At 41.6% G+C, this 13,955-nt stretch overlaps 1 protein-coding gene across 12 annotated transcripts in view; it reads left to right on the top strand.

Moving 5' to 3' along the window:
• WDPCP (WD repeat containing planar cell polarity effector) overlaps nucleotides 1-13,955 on the top strand; it is a 303,153-nt gene that overhangs the window by 158,664 nt on the left and 130,534 nt on the right. For all 12 annotated transcript variants that reach the window (XM_084823159.1, XM_084823110.1, XM_084823149.1 and 9 more), the window contains one exon: nucleotides 11,771-11,962. In XM_084823159.1, coding sequence (XP_084679285.1) covers nucleotides 11,771-11,962 — 192 coding nt within the window. The remainder of the gene's footprint in view (nucleotides 1-11,770; nucleotides 11,963-13,955) is intronic.

Raw genomic sequence — 13,955 nt, 5'->3', positions numbered from 1 at the left:
CAGGTATCCTAGCTCTAGAAAATAAGCTGTATCAACACCCTGCCTCTCCCTCTCTCCCAGCACGTAAGACAGTGGGAGCCCTGGTCAAACTAAATTCTCAGGCGTTTGGCTTTTTATGGCTGGGCCCGACTCTACAGCTTCCCCCTCTGACTCAGTATCGGTGTTACAGGCTCTAGCTCCCCTCAGATTGGGGCAGGGTCTCATAGTATGTGAGATTCAGATCTTACTGCACAAAAATCCTAACACCCACAGTGACCGTCATAGAACCATGTGATTTCATCCTGTGAATACAGCTAAAATATATTTACCGCCATGTTCCAATAACACCATCATACAGATGATTTTGTCAGTTTTCAGTGGCAATATCTGTATCTGGTCATTCCCTTAGGCTCCTCACCTTACTCAGTGCACAAGATTTTTCTGTCTTCAGACAAGGAATTAAGACAGATGCCCTTGATCAACAGAGTCAAAACAGTAGAGATCAACCAGGATCAAGATGATCCCCAACCTCCAAGGATCCATTGTTTCAAGTATAGAGTTCATGTGTAAATTGATATTTTCCATTTGGGAAGCCATCATTAATTCCATACTTTTCATCAATGTAGTTTGTTCTGCACTCATAATGTGTACTGCTTTGGTAGATTGATAGAATCATAGAATAGTAGGGTTGGAAGGGGCCTATAAGACCATCGAGTCCAACCCCCAAATCCATCTTTTGAAGTAGAACTTTAAACAATCTGTACAACTCTGTACTCACCATTGAGTTGACCTCAGAGTCTCTCAGGTGCCACTCCAGCCCACCCATCTGCAACAAAGGCAAGGAGACAGAAAGAAAAATGCAAACTATGTGGATTTGAGTGAGTGGATTTGGCTTCTTCTGAGGAGAAGCATCAAGTCTTTTTCTTGTTACTCCTTGCTCTGTATCGGTTTGCCCATGAGAGACAAGGCAGATATCCTATGGATAGAGGAAAGCATATCTACAATGTCTGGTCCTACTCTTCACAATGTTTATGTTAGGTTTTCTCACGTTGCACTTATTGAGGAATTGATCATTAACTTATGTGGGAGGCTGTAGGAACGGTTCTGTGTTCCTAAAGCAGTAGTGGAAAACCGTTTTCAGCCTAAGGGCTGAGTTCCAATCTGGGAAACTTCTCATGGTCTGCATTTTATTTATGGTTGGGGGCAAAGGCAAAGTGCACACAGCCAAAGGCAGATTGGGCAGGGCCAAGATGTTCTTACTGATTTTAAGCCTACTTAAATTAAGTAGGCTTCTGCATGACTCCTCAGAAGTAAGTAGGACTGAATCACTCAGCAGCACTTTCAAATATAATCCCAAGTACCATGCCTCTGCATGTCTACTCACAAATAAGCAGGGCAAGACTTTGCATGTCTGTTGATGAGTAAGCAGGACAAGCCTCAGAAATATGCAGGACTGAATTATTCAGCAGCTTTCTCCCCATATATCACCCACTCTCCCCTGCAGGGAAAAGTTCTCATCTCCAAACTCCAACTAACTAGAGATAAGAGCTTTTTCTTGCTGTGCAGTAAGAAAGGGAGTCTTGTTTCTGTGCAGTAGGGGAAAGCTCTTGCCTTCAAGCAGCTGCTGATTGGAGATAAGAACCTTTCTCTGTTGGAAAGAGGGGGCAGATCCTGGAGAAGAAGCTGGTGGCCAAATGGGGAACCCCTATGGACCATGTCTGACCAGTGGGCAGGAGGTTTCCCACCCCTGAAAGATAATCCGAGAAGGACACACTCTGTAGTTTATAGATAATTTTGGTTTTGTTTTCCATTTTTCTGATTCTTCATTTTTCTATTTTTCTATTCTATTTTCACTAATTTTTCAGTGTAGTGTAACAGATAGTGTTGAACGGCAAACAATGATCTCTGGGTTCTACCATGTACTTACTTGTTGTGTAGCCTTGGCAATCATGGATCACTGCCTTGTTGTGGCGAAGGGGCTTGCGTAACTCAGTGAAGCCATAAGCTATGCCGTGCAGGGCCACCCAAGACGGACAGGTCATGGCAGAGAGTTCTGACAAAATGTGGTCCACTGGAGAAGGAAATGGCAACCCACTCCAGTATTCTTGCCAAGAAAACCCCATGGAACGTATCACAAGGCTAAAAGATATGACGCCGGAAGATGAGCCCCTCAGGTCGGAAGGTGTCCAATATGCTACTGGGGAAGAGCAGAGGGTATTTCCAAGTAGCGCCAGAAAGAGTGAAGCGGCTGGGCCAAACCCGAAAGGACACTCAGCTGTGGATGTGTCTGGCGGTGAAAAGAAAATCCGATGCTGTAAAGAACAATATTGTTTAGGAACCTGGAATGTCAGATCAATGAATCAAGGTAAGCTGGAGGTGGTCAAACATGAGATGGCAAGATTGAACATCGACATCTTGGGAATCAGCGAACTAAAATGGACAGGCATGGGCGAATTTAATTCAGGTGACCATCATATCTACTATTGTGGGCAAGAATCCCTTAGAAGAAATGGAGTAGCACTCATAGTCAACAAAAGGGTGGGAAAAGCAGCACTGGGGTACAATCTTAAAAATGATAGAATGATCTCAGTACGAATCCAAGGCAAACCATTCAACATCACAGTAATTCAAGTCTATGCCCCAACCACTGAGGCCGAAGAAGCTGAGGTTGATCGGTTCTATGAAGACCTACAACACCTTCTAGAACTAACACCAAAAAAAGATGTCCTCTTCATCATAGGGGATTGGAATGCTAAATTAGGAAGTCAAGAAATCACCGGGATAACAGGCAGGCATGGCCTTGGTGTACAAAATGAAGCAGGACAAAAGCTAATAGAGTTTTGCCAAGAGAACATGCTGATCATAGCAAACACTCTTTTCCAACAACACAAGAGGCGACTCTACACATGGACGTCACCAGATGGTCAATATCGAAATCAGATGGATTATGTCCTTTGCAGCCAAAGATGGAGAAGCTCCATACAGTCAGTAAAAACAAGACCTGGAGCTGACTGTGGCTCAGATCATGAGCTGCTTCTTGCAAAATTTCGGCTTAAATTGAAGAACGTCGGGAAAACCACTAAACCGTTCAGGTATGACCTAAATCATATCCCTGATGAATATACAGTGGAGGTGAGGAATAGATTTCAGGGATTAGACCTGATAGACAGAGTGCCTGAGGAACTATGGACGGAGGTCCGTAACATTGTTCAGGAGGCAGCAACTCAATCCATCCCAAAGAAAAAGAAATGCAAGAAAGCCAAGTGGCTGTCTGATGAGGCTTTACAAGTAGCTGAGGAAAGAAGGGAAGCGAAAAGCAAGGGAGAAAGGGGAAGATATACCCAACTGAATGCAGAGTTCCAGAGAATAGCAAGGAGAGACAAGAAGGCCTTCTTCAATGAACAATGCAAAGAAATCGAGGAAAACAACAGAATGGGAAAGACTAGAGATCTCTTCAAGAAAATTGGAGATCTCAAGGGAATGTTTTGTGCAAAGACGGGCATGATCAAGGACAAAGAAGGCAGGGACCTAACAGAAGCAGATGAGATTAAGAAGAGGTGGCAAGAATACATAGAAGAACTATACAGGAAAGATTTGAATGTCCCTGATAGCCATGATAGTGCGGTCACTGAACTTGAGCCGGACATCCTCGAGAGTGAAGTCAAGTTGGCCTTAGGAAGCATTAGTAACAACAAAGCTAGCGGAGATGACAGTATTCCAGCCGAGCTATTTAAAATCCTAAAAGATGATGCTGTTAAAGTGCTGCATTCAATATGCCAACAAATCTGGAACACTCAACAGTGGCCACAAGACTGGAAAAGGTCAGTTTACATTCCAATTCCAAATAAGGGCAACGCCAAAGAGTGTTCAAACTACCGCACAATTGCGCTCATTTCCCATGCCAGCAAGGTGATGCTCAAAATCCTACAAGCTAGGCTTCAGCAGTATGCGAACTGAGAACTACCGGAAGTACAAGCTGGGTTTAGAAGAGGCAGAGGAACTAGAGACCAAATTGCCATTATCCACTGGGTAATGGAGAAAGCCAGGGAGTTTCAGAAAAACATCTATTTCTGTTTTATGGACTATTCTTTGACTGTGTGAATCTTTGACTGTGTGGATCATGACAAATTGTGGCAAGTTCTTGGTGGTATGGGGATACCAAGTCATCTTGTCTGCCTCCTGAGGAATCTGTATAACAACCAAGTAGCAACGGTAAGAACAGACCATGGAACAACAGACTGGTTTAAGATTGGGAAAGGAGTACAGCAGGGTTGTATACTCTCACCCTACCTATTCAACCTGGACGCAGAACACATCATGCGACGTGCTGGGCTTGATGAAGCCAAGGCTGGAGTTAAAACCGCTGGAACAAACATTAACAATCTCAGATATGCAAATGATACCACTTTGATGGCTGAAAGCGAGGAGGAGCTGAGGAACCTCATGACGAAGGTGAAAGAAGAAAGTGCAAAAGCTGGGTTGCAGTTAAACCTCAAAAAACCCAAGAGTATGGCAACCAGCTTGAATGATAACTGGCAAATAGAGGGAGAAAACATGGAGGCAGTGACAGACTTTGTCTTTCTAGGCGCAAAGATTACTGCAGACAGGAAATCAGAAGACGTTTACTTCTTGGGAGGAGAGCAATGACAAATCTTGATAAAATAGTGAAGAGCAGAGACATCACACTCACAACAAAGGTCTGCATAGTTAAAGCAATGGTATTTCCCGTAGTAACCTATGGCTGCGAGAGCTGGACCATAAGGAAGGCTGAGTGAAGGAAGATAGATGCGTTTGAACTGTGGTGCTGGAGGAAAATTCTGAGAGTGCCTTGGACTGCAAGAAGATCAAACCGATCCATACTCCAGGAAATAAAGTCAGACTGCTCACTTGAGGGAATGATATGAAAGGCAAAACTGAAGTACTTTGGCCACATCATGAGAAGACAGGATACCCTGGAGAAGATGCTGATGCTAGGGAAAGTGGAAGGCAAAAGGAAGAGGGGCTGACCAAGGGCAAGATGGATGGATGATATTCTGGAGGTGACAGACTCGACCTTGGGGGAGCTGGGGATGGCGACGGCTGACAGGAAGCTCTGGCGTGGGCTGGTCAATGAAGTCATGAAGAGTCGGAAGCGACTGACCGAATAAACAACAACAACAAGGCACCTTGAAGTAGTGACTCCTGTCAGGAATGCTGAGGAGCAAATTGAGCCTTTGGGAAACCGCTGCTTTAAGGCGTAGTGCCTTGAGGCAGCAACTCCTAACTGAGTCGGTTTGCCTTTCCTCTCGCCCTTCTCTGGGAGGTGCAGGGCTTCAGGGAGGCAGAGGAGCTTCCACCAGGGCTTCAACAGGCTGAATGAGAGGCTTTGCAGGCCAAATTTGGCCAGAGGTTCCCCATCCTTGGTTTATATTTTCTCTTCACTACATTCAATCTATAAATTATAAATGAAGAATTAGAGAAATAGGTAATAGAATCCATGGCAAAAAGGATGTAATCAGTAGCAATTATAAGGCAAAAAGTATATAACGATTTTACATATTTTGTAAAAGTAAACTTGGCCCTAACACACTGACCAGGTTCACACATAACACTAACCTATGGTTTATTTAACCCATGGGTTGTTGGATTCTGAGTTGTCGTGATGTGCAAACCCAGCTGTGCTAACAAACCATGGTTTATTAACCACAAACAACATAGCGAAAGAACCCATAGTTCTTGGGTTGTAAAGTCTGAGTTGTTTAAACCATGAGTTCTCGTTATATGTGAATCCAGAACCATGGGTTGTTCATGGGCTGTTTTGCTAGCCTAAACAAACAAAAACAGCCACTCTGCATGCCGGTACTACAGTTCCACAAAGGCATTTGGGATAGAGGTAGGGAGTAGGCAAAGCAGGAAGGAAACAGACAAATCAGGGATTGAGAAAACAAACCAAAGTTTGTTCGATTGTCTGTCAGACAAACCTTGGGTAGAGCAACAAGCCATAAGGTTAAATAAACCATGGGTTACCATTATGTGTGAACCAGGTCACTGAGTCCTGGCTACACCTCTTCCTTCTGGCTTATTTTCGTCTTTATTTTTAATTAACAAAAAAAGAAAGCAGACCATATATTCCATTTCTCCAGCACCAAAGTATACTTCTTCCCCTTGCTTTCCTAAAAACAGAAACACCACACTACATGGAAACATGATTACCCTTGCTCTTCCTGGCAGTAAGACTATCTTCTCACCATTGTTTTCTCATCAATATCTAGCAGGCTTCCCCACCGCCAACCCAATCCAGTCCACCATATCTGGCATCCCCTTCTCTCACGTGTTACAGAAATTTTTTATTTTGTGGATGAAGTAGTTGTTTTTGTTAGTTCTGATGTGCTTCTAACTAGCAAGAGACCTAGTTCTGCCCTTTACTTTCCTAACATTGATGCACACATGTATTAAACTTTCAAAGGAATACATATTTTAACAACTACCATCTGTAAAATTGAATTGATACAGATTAGGAAGTTGTCTACAAGTTGTGTATCACTCCAGTGTTCATTGATTATTGTAGCTGACTTCTGTTTATGTAAAGCTTCTCATAGACTAACTAGCTTGAAAATTGAAGGGTTTAAACTTTAAATAATCATAGAATAGTAGGGTTGGAAGGGGCCTACAAGGCCATCGACCAACTAGTATTTTTTTATCTTAATAATTCTGAATTTTTCTTAATTAAACAATCCAGAATCTCTGCATGTGAAGGGCAGAGCATGTTGCCTGCATGCTGAAAACTGGGAAGTATGGAGAATGGAGGGGAAATGCTGACCTGACTTACTCCTTGCTCTTAATTGATGGGATGCAACCCATTCTGCCCTGTGCAAATAACTTGCACCAAAAGCAGTCGTTTTTATTCTGCAGGCCAGAATAACTGGATTTGCCCAGGAGAAGAGTACATTATTGGGCACCATCAACTAAACAGCAAGAGAGAAGGGAGGTGTGGAGGAGTGGGAACAAGTCAGGCAGGCTTTTCACCCTGTCCTTTTCCATTCGTTATTTACTTATTTAAGGATTATTGTGCCATCCTTCATCAAAAAAATATTCCAGGACAGTTTATGTTAAAATATCAGTAAAGCATAAAATACAGTCAGCATAAAAACATTATGCTGAAATTAAATGTATTGACCACCCCACACTCTTTAGTTCTGTACCTCTTTTGTGGAGCTAAAGTATCTTGCTGTCAGTGCACAGAAAGGTTTGACTGTGGCAAAATTAGTTTTTGAGGGTAATTACCTCCCAAAATATCAACCTTAAATTAATGTAAAATGTTGCAGGCCCATGAAAATTAATGCAGAATTAAATGCAATTCTAGTAGATTACTAACTGTAATATCTAATTGTACATTTGCTTGTGAGCTCCACAAAGCACTTTTTGGATATCATGCCATTTTCCATGTTTAAACCCCCCCCCCCCCCATTGTGGCTGTTTTTCCAGACTTGACAGTTATGTCATACTTTTTATTCTTTTAAATTCTGAGTGTTTTGGAAAGTTACAAATTGTGTTTAGCTTTTCTGAAACTATTGACCTTTTGTAATTTTTTCATTTCTATAGCTGTTAAATCCATTTCAGTGTACTGAACAGTGAGAAGAGAGAGTACAAGGAGTTAATGTTTACTGTGAGAGAACAACAGTGGTAATTACTTTGATTTCAGTTCCTTTTGATGTGTATTCAGGGGATGAAGAGGTCAATAATATTATGACCATGCAAATAGAAAGGGTTCTTTTTGGTCATAAAAAAACAGCAAAGGATTATTAAAGCATTAACCTTGATTTTTAATGGGCCTTGGTTGAGTGGTGAGATCACAATTTGGATGAGTCTGATTATTTACTAAATACAATACATAAATGCAACGGGTTCTTAACACCCATTGCACTCTGGCATTATCGCATTACTGCCATCCTTTGTTGCCTTGCAGACAGGAATATGAAAGCAATCTGTCATGTAGTGAGACTGGCTCCAGAAGCATTTCTCTGATAAGAAGACCCCCTGCCCTTTGCTAGTGTCTGGTCCAGTAGGCTTAGCCATGCGCTTAATCCCCAGAAAGTGGTTCGATTATTGCTGACCAGCAGTAGCAAGATAGGTTTTTTCCACCACCCCCAGCTATCAACCTTCCATTAATTCCTTAAGCAGAAATGTGGTGCAATCTATATTTCCTTGGCATGTGTCACCCAGATGGTGTACTGCTCATGTTTTCAAATAACCATGCTCCAAAATAACATAGTTTGAATAATAAATTCCACAGATCCTTTTGGAGGAATAGAAGCACACAATTCTCAAGAGCCACATAAACTTTCCGCATGATGCTGTAGCTCATCCATATTACTTGGCAGAAAGTATATCCTCCCTTACAGCGGTTGGCGTTCTTAATCCAGGAGAGAAGTATACATTCCATTCAAACGTTGTAAATGACCTTTTAATGTTTAAGGCTCTGTCTGAAAAGAGTAGCCTTAGCCTTTTCGTCAGTATTGCAGAACTTAATATATGAGTAGCCCTAAATCCTTACATATGGGTCGATGCTGTCAAGCAACCATGACTGTACATTTTGGTATTGATTGGAGTCACAGCAGTAAATTCCTCCTTAACTTGTATGCTTCCCTATCCACATATAAAACTAGGAGCATAAGTGCTTCTGTTTACAGCGTTCTTATATTTACACGTACAAATTGGGGAGGGGGGGACCACAACTCATATGTGGAGAACATGTCAAATTTGTAAAGCTAATTCCAAGACATTTTCAGAATTAAAGTTATATTAAATACTGAGTTTGGGTGTGATCCAACCAAACTTAAGCACTTTTTCATCTCACTGATTTCAATGGAAAAAGTAATCACATTAAAAAAAAACCCTCACATTGAAATCAAAGGGACTGAAACGCAACTTGATTCCTTTGTAATTCTCAGTAATGAAGATAGCCATAGTATTTATAAGAAATACTATGTATTTCTTTTAAATACATAAGAATGATTAAAAATGCACAACAAGTTAGTAAACCAATTTAACTTTTCCCTATATCAGCCACTGACAGGGGAAAAGACATGTACTCTCCCAGTGCCATAGCCCCAGTCTACTTCGGAGGGGAGGATGCAGCTGCTAAGTGTAAATAAATCAGGAGATCCAGGGACAGATCTTTTGGGTTTTATCTAGTTTGGCCCTTAAGTATATTCAAATTCAAATTTAAGTGCAAGTTCACCAGTACATGTGGAAAGCATCTGTACATGTAATCCTAAATTAAAACTTATTCCCCCCCTCATCTATAAAACAGCGTAAGTTCGTAAAACACAATTCAGCCAAAATTAAGTTCTTTATAATCCCATTGATTTCAGTGAGTGGTATAGTGTAATCCTATACATGTCTACTTGGAAGTAAGTCTCTTTGAGTTAAATGGGGTTTACTCCCAGGTAAATGAATGTAGTATTGCAACATTACATACATGCTTAAATATCTCCCATTGAAATTAGCACAAATTAAAAGTGCTTATTTGGTTGGATTGTGTCCATAGTATATTAGAAAATGTGCCTTTTAATCTGAAATGGAAATCTCTGCTTAAGGAATCAGGTCTGTATTCCCTTGAATCCCATATAGAAGATCTCTGGACAGTATGCAGAGAAGAACACTAAGGGTGCAATCCTATGCATATTCAGATGGACAAAAGTCCAGCAACTCACAGCATGGCTGGCTCAGGAATGCTGGGCGTTGTAGGACTTTTTTCTGTCTAATCATACATACGATGAGCTCCACCACCATATTGATTGGGGGCAGACAGAGTGTTGATCAAGTCTACTGGTAGATTGCAGGTTGATTTGCAGCAGATAAGTAAGGATTTTTGACTCTCAGTTGTTTAATAATAGCAAGAAAAGTTTGCTCTTTAATTAGACTGCTCAATTGAAGAATGCTTTGTCTGGAAGTATTGTAAGGTCAGTTCTGGTACTGAAAATAAATTCTCTGGCTCGTTCTGATGTGTACTTAAATAAGCCGCTAGTGTATGGCTCATGTGGTGCAGTAGGTAATTGGATTCACTCGCTCAGCCACCGTTTTGCATCTGTGTCAGCCTCCCCTCCTGCCGCTCCATAGCAACTATTTTCCACCTGGCTCCAGTAGATGGAACTTGGGGTTCTTTGGGGAAAACAAAGTAAATGCTGCAAGCCACAAGTCCATCCACTACTGATATTATTTACTTCAGTTAGAGTAGTAGCACAGTATCTTAGGCTGCTTCCAGATGAGGCTCCATTGCCCTCATAGAATTTTATTGGTGATCCAGACAAGGTTGTCCTCAACTCATAGGAGGGCTATCACTTCATCTATATTATTTCCTACCACAAAAAATCCATTAAGGAAAACAAATTGAGTTTTTGTACGGTGCCTTCTGACTGCTATCATTAGGAGCCCTCTGTCTGGAAGCACCCTTATACTATGTCAGTTGCTGGAACTGTGTGGTGCCCCATGTGGTGAACCACTGAACTGCAGGTGACAGCTTTCTCAGTATGAACCTTCTGGCCCAGATATCGTGTTTCCAGAGTCTGAGCCTAGCAGCTGCAGGTTCAAGGGTCCAAGAGTTACAAGGTGATCAACACAAACAGTGACCAGGCAAAAGGCAAGGTCTCAACAGACCAGGTTACAGGCAACAAGGTCCCAAGGCAACACAGAAGACAAGGAGCAGGCAGAAGGAGAGTCAGAGTTCAGTCCAGAAGTACTCACACTGGGAGGCTAGATCCAGGAAGGTCTGCTCAACATTGTTCCCAGCAACTCTCTCAGCCTTACACTGCTGTTTTTATGCAGAGGCTGTCAGAGCCACACCCAAGCCTGAGCTGCTAGGTGTTAGTGACTGAAGTTGAAAAGGTCCTCCTTGTGAGCAAGCCTGCTACATGCAAGTAGACCTTTTCTCACAAAGAGGCCTCTGGCTCAGTCTAGCAGTCCTTCTGAATTCCTGTCTTTTCAAGCAGTGTCCCCCCTGAGGGCTTGCGGGTTTCTCTGCCTCCATCTCTGAAGCAGAGGCCTTGTCCTGCACATATGATGCCCTCATGTTAGTCACCCCTGAGGGCCCAGGCTCCTCCTAGTCTTTTGGCAGATCCTGGGCATTGCTGATAGCAGGCCGTTCCTGCTCCTCCATCTTTTGCTCCAAGGAGGAGTCTTTCAGCGTGGGCATGGCACCTGATCTGACTCTGCCCACCCAGCCTGGCCATTGGATCTTTCTGGCAGGAAGGAGTATAAAGGACTTTCTGTTCCAGTTGAGCCCTTGTTCAAGCAACCAGGTCTTTCTGAGCTCTGTACTGTTCCTGTATCCTTGGTTATTCTTTGATGCTGACTTCTGTTTTCCCCCTTTCTCCTGCCTTTCGGTTTGTCCTCCAGTCCTGACTTGCTTGTCAGTCCTGAATACTGGCCTGCTTCTCAATCTTGACTCCTGGTGTGTTCTTCAATCCTGACTACTATCAATTGTAGTCTAAATGTGATTGTCTAAATGTGTTTGAACTGTCCCAGGTTGAAATCAAATTCTAGATCACTACTACTAGCCCAGGAGGGGTTCTCTACTGCTGTTCTGGGTTACTGCCCCAAATGTAACCAAGGTCTAGGATGTGATTCACCTGGGAAATGAGGCAGATGTTATTGGTCATGCCAAAATATTGCAGTGCCACTAATGATGTGATTTGTGAGAGCATAACCTGTGTACATGCTCATTTTGTGTCTTTGTTTTGCCATGTAAAATAAATTCCAAAGGGTTTGGTTTTCTAACTTCAAATGTGTCCTGCATTATTTTCTCCCTCAGATATCTTATGTTGACATGCCGGGACCAGGGAGTAGAAGAATGAAGCATCATCTGGCAATAAATAGTACTCAGGATATGGTTATTTGCTGGTGGTCAGTGGCCAGGGATGAAGTATGGCCTTGGTCTCCTGTTACTAGTGAAAGAGAGAGAGCCAACTTACTGCTCTTGAGATGTGAACATAGCAAATTGGAGGTAATGGTCTAACTTGGATCTTGTTAATTTTCTTATTTAACAATATCTCCTACCTTGGGTTGGTTGTTATTTATTATTTATTTGCTCTTCAGCTGAAAAGGCTCCCAGAGTGGGTTATGTAAGATCAGTAACAAATGAGACTGTTCCTGCCCTTAGGCTTCTAATCTCAAAGACACAGCAAGAAAGGGAAAAGGAATGGGGAGGGAAGAGAGGGAAAAAGAAACTCAGGCACTGGTTCTTCAAGTTGCAAAGTTCTTTTAATTACAGACAAAATTAGCACTGAGCCAAAGTACTTGGGCCCAGCAACTTTCTTTAGTTTTGAGGTGGGGGTAGGAAATACAACCTGAATATTGGATTAATCTTTTAGGAGACCAAATTCCTAGAAACTTGGGGGGGGGGGTTCTTGCCTTTAAATATGATGTGGTGGAGGTTGGGAAGGTTATAGGAAAGGAAAGAGGAAAAAAACTTAGCCACATTGCCTTTCAACGTAGGACCACCATCCCTGAAAATTCTTGGGATTTGCCCATCCCCTAAAAAGTTGAGGTGAGGGGAAGTAAGACAGATATTTGAATGGAAACAGTTCAGGGAAGGGAAGGGTGAAATAAAGATGGTCTCTACACAGAGCTAATGGAGTCAGGCCTGCTTCCCATTTCTCCCACTGCTGCAACCAGGTGGGATGGCAACTAAAACGTTTAATATTATGGTACCTTATGCTTGACATTTATTCTGGTTCTGACTTGATAGCAGTTAGAATCCTCACATGATGGGGCTTGATAGAGTTATTCTCCTCACTTGTTGATGTCAGTGGTGGTTCTACCTGTCTTGACCTAGTCTTAAAATATTACCCATGCACACTGAAAGTACAAAGTGATCTTATATTGAGTCAGGGTTCCCAGTTGCTCAGAGAAAGCCCTATGTACATACAATTGTACACACAAAGAGGTGACTGAGTGTTACACAGTATCTGAACACTTTATGACCACACTTTTCCTGAATTATATTAGTGAATCCTAGTTTGACTTTATTAAATCCTGGTTTTAATTATATAAACTTATTTATATAAGCATTCAGATTAGAATCTTGCAATTCACTGTATATGCGACTGCCCTTGAAGACTACTCAGAAACTTCAGCTGGTTCAAAATCCAGCTCCTTGTTGACTAGGACTGGCCAGATTGAACACATTTTACGAGTCGAAAATGTGTCTGGTCTCTTTCTGGGGACAATTCAAAGTACTTGTCTTAACCTTCAAAGCCTTAAGCACCTTGGGAGCCAAGTATCAAAAGGACTGCCTCCTCCCACATTTTCTTAATAAACAGGCAGCTTCATTTTTTGAGTCCCTTCTCTCAGTTTACCCACTTTCTTAGATGAGGTGGATAGTGACTTATAATAGGTTCTTTTTTGGTTTTGGCTCCCCATCTTCGGAATGGGCACCACAGATATTCAGTGCCAGTTGAAAACCATTTTATTTGTCCACGCTTTTAAGACCTTTTTTACATGTTTAGCTCTTGTTTTATAGCTCTGAACATTTTTGCTTCTCTGCTGTTTTAATATGGTTTTGTAGGTATTCTTTCTAGTTTTGTTTTTGTTTTAATTCTTTGCATCTGAAGGGCAGGGTATGAAATATGTTTCATCATAATTTCTGTGAACTTTTACTCTACTTTTTAATATACACTAAAATGAAGAGACAATTAAAATGTTCTCTAGCGGCAGCTGTTTTTATTGTGATTTTGAAAATAAAAGATAACAGTAAAATGAAATATCTTACATCTATACATCATGATTAAATAAAATATAAAATATACTTCATTAAATGTTTTCTAGTAAAAACATATTTACATTTTTAAAGGGCCAATGTAACCTTTCATGATGTTAAAATGCTTTTTTTTTTGCCGCTTTACAGAATAATTGACATTATTTTTCTTTTTCCTAATTGGAAAAAGTTATTTCACCGGGAGGAAAATGTCATTTATTTGTTTTTACCTAAAACAGAT

Source organism: Heloderma suspectum, chromosome 1, assembly GCF_057233095.1.
Source record: "Heloderma suspectum isolate Gila_16-S chromosome 1, 16-S_ref, whole genome shotgun sequence".
Taxonomy (NCBI): domain Eukaryota; kingdom Metazoa; phylum Chordata; class Lepidosauria; order Squamata; family Helodermatidae; genus Heloderma; species Heloderma suspectum.
This window is presented reverse-complemented; position numbering and strand designations above follow the sequence as displayed.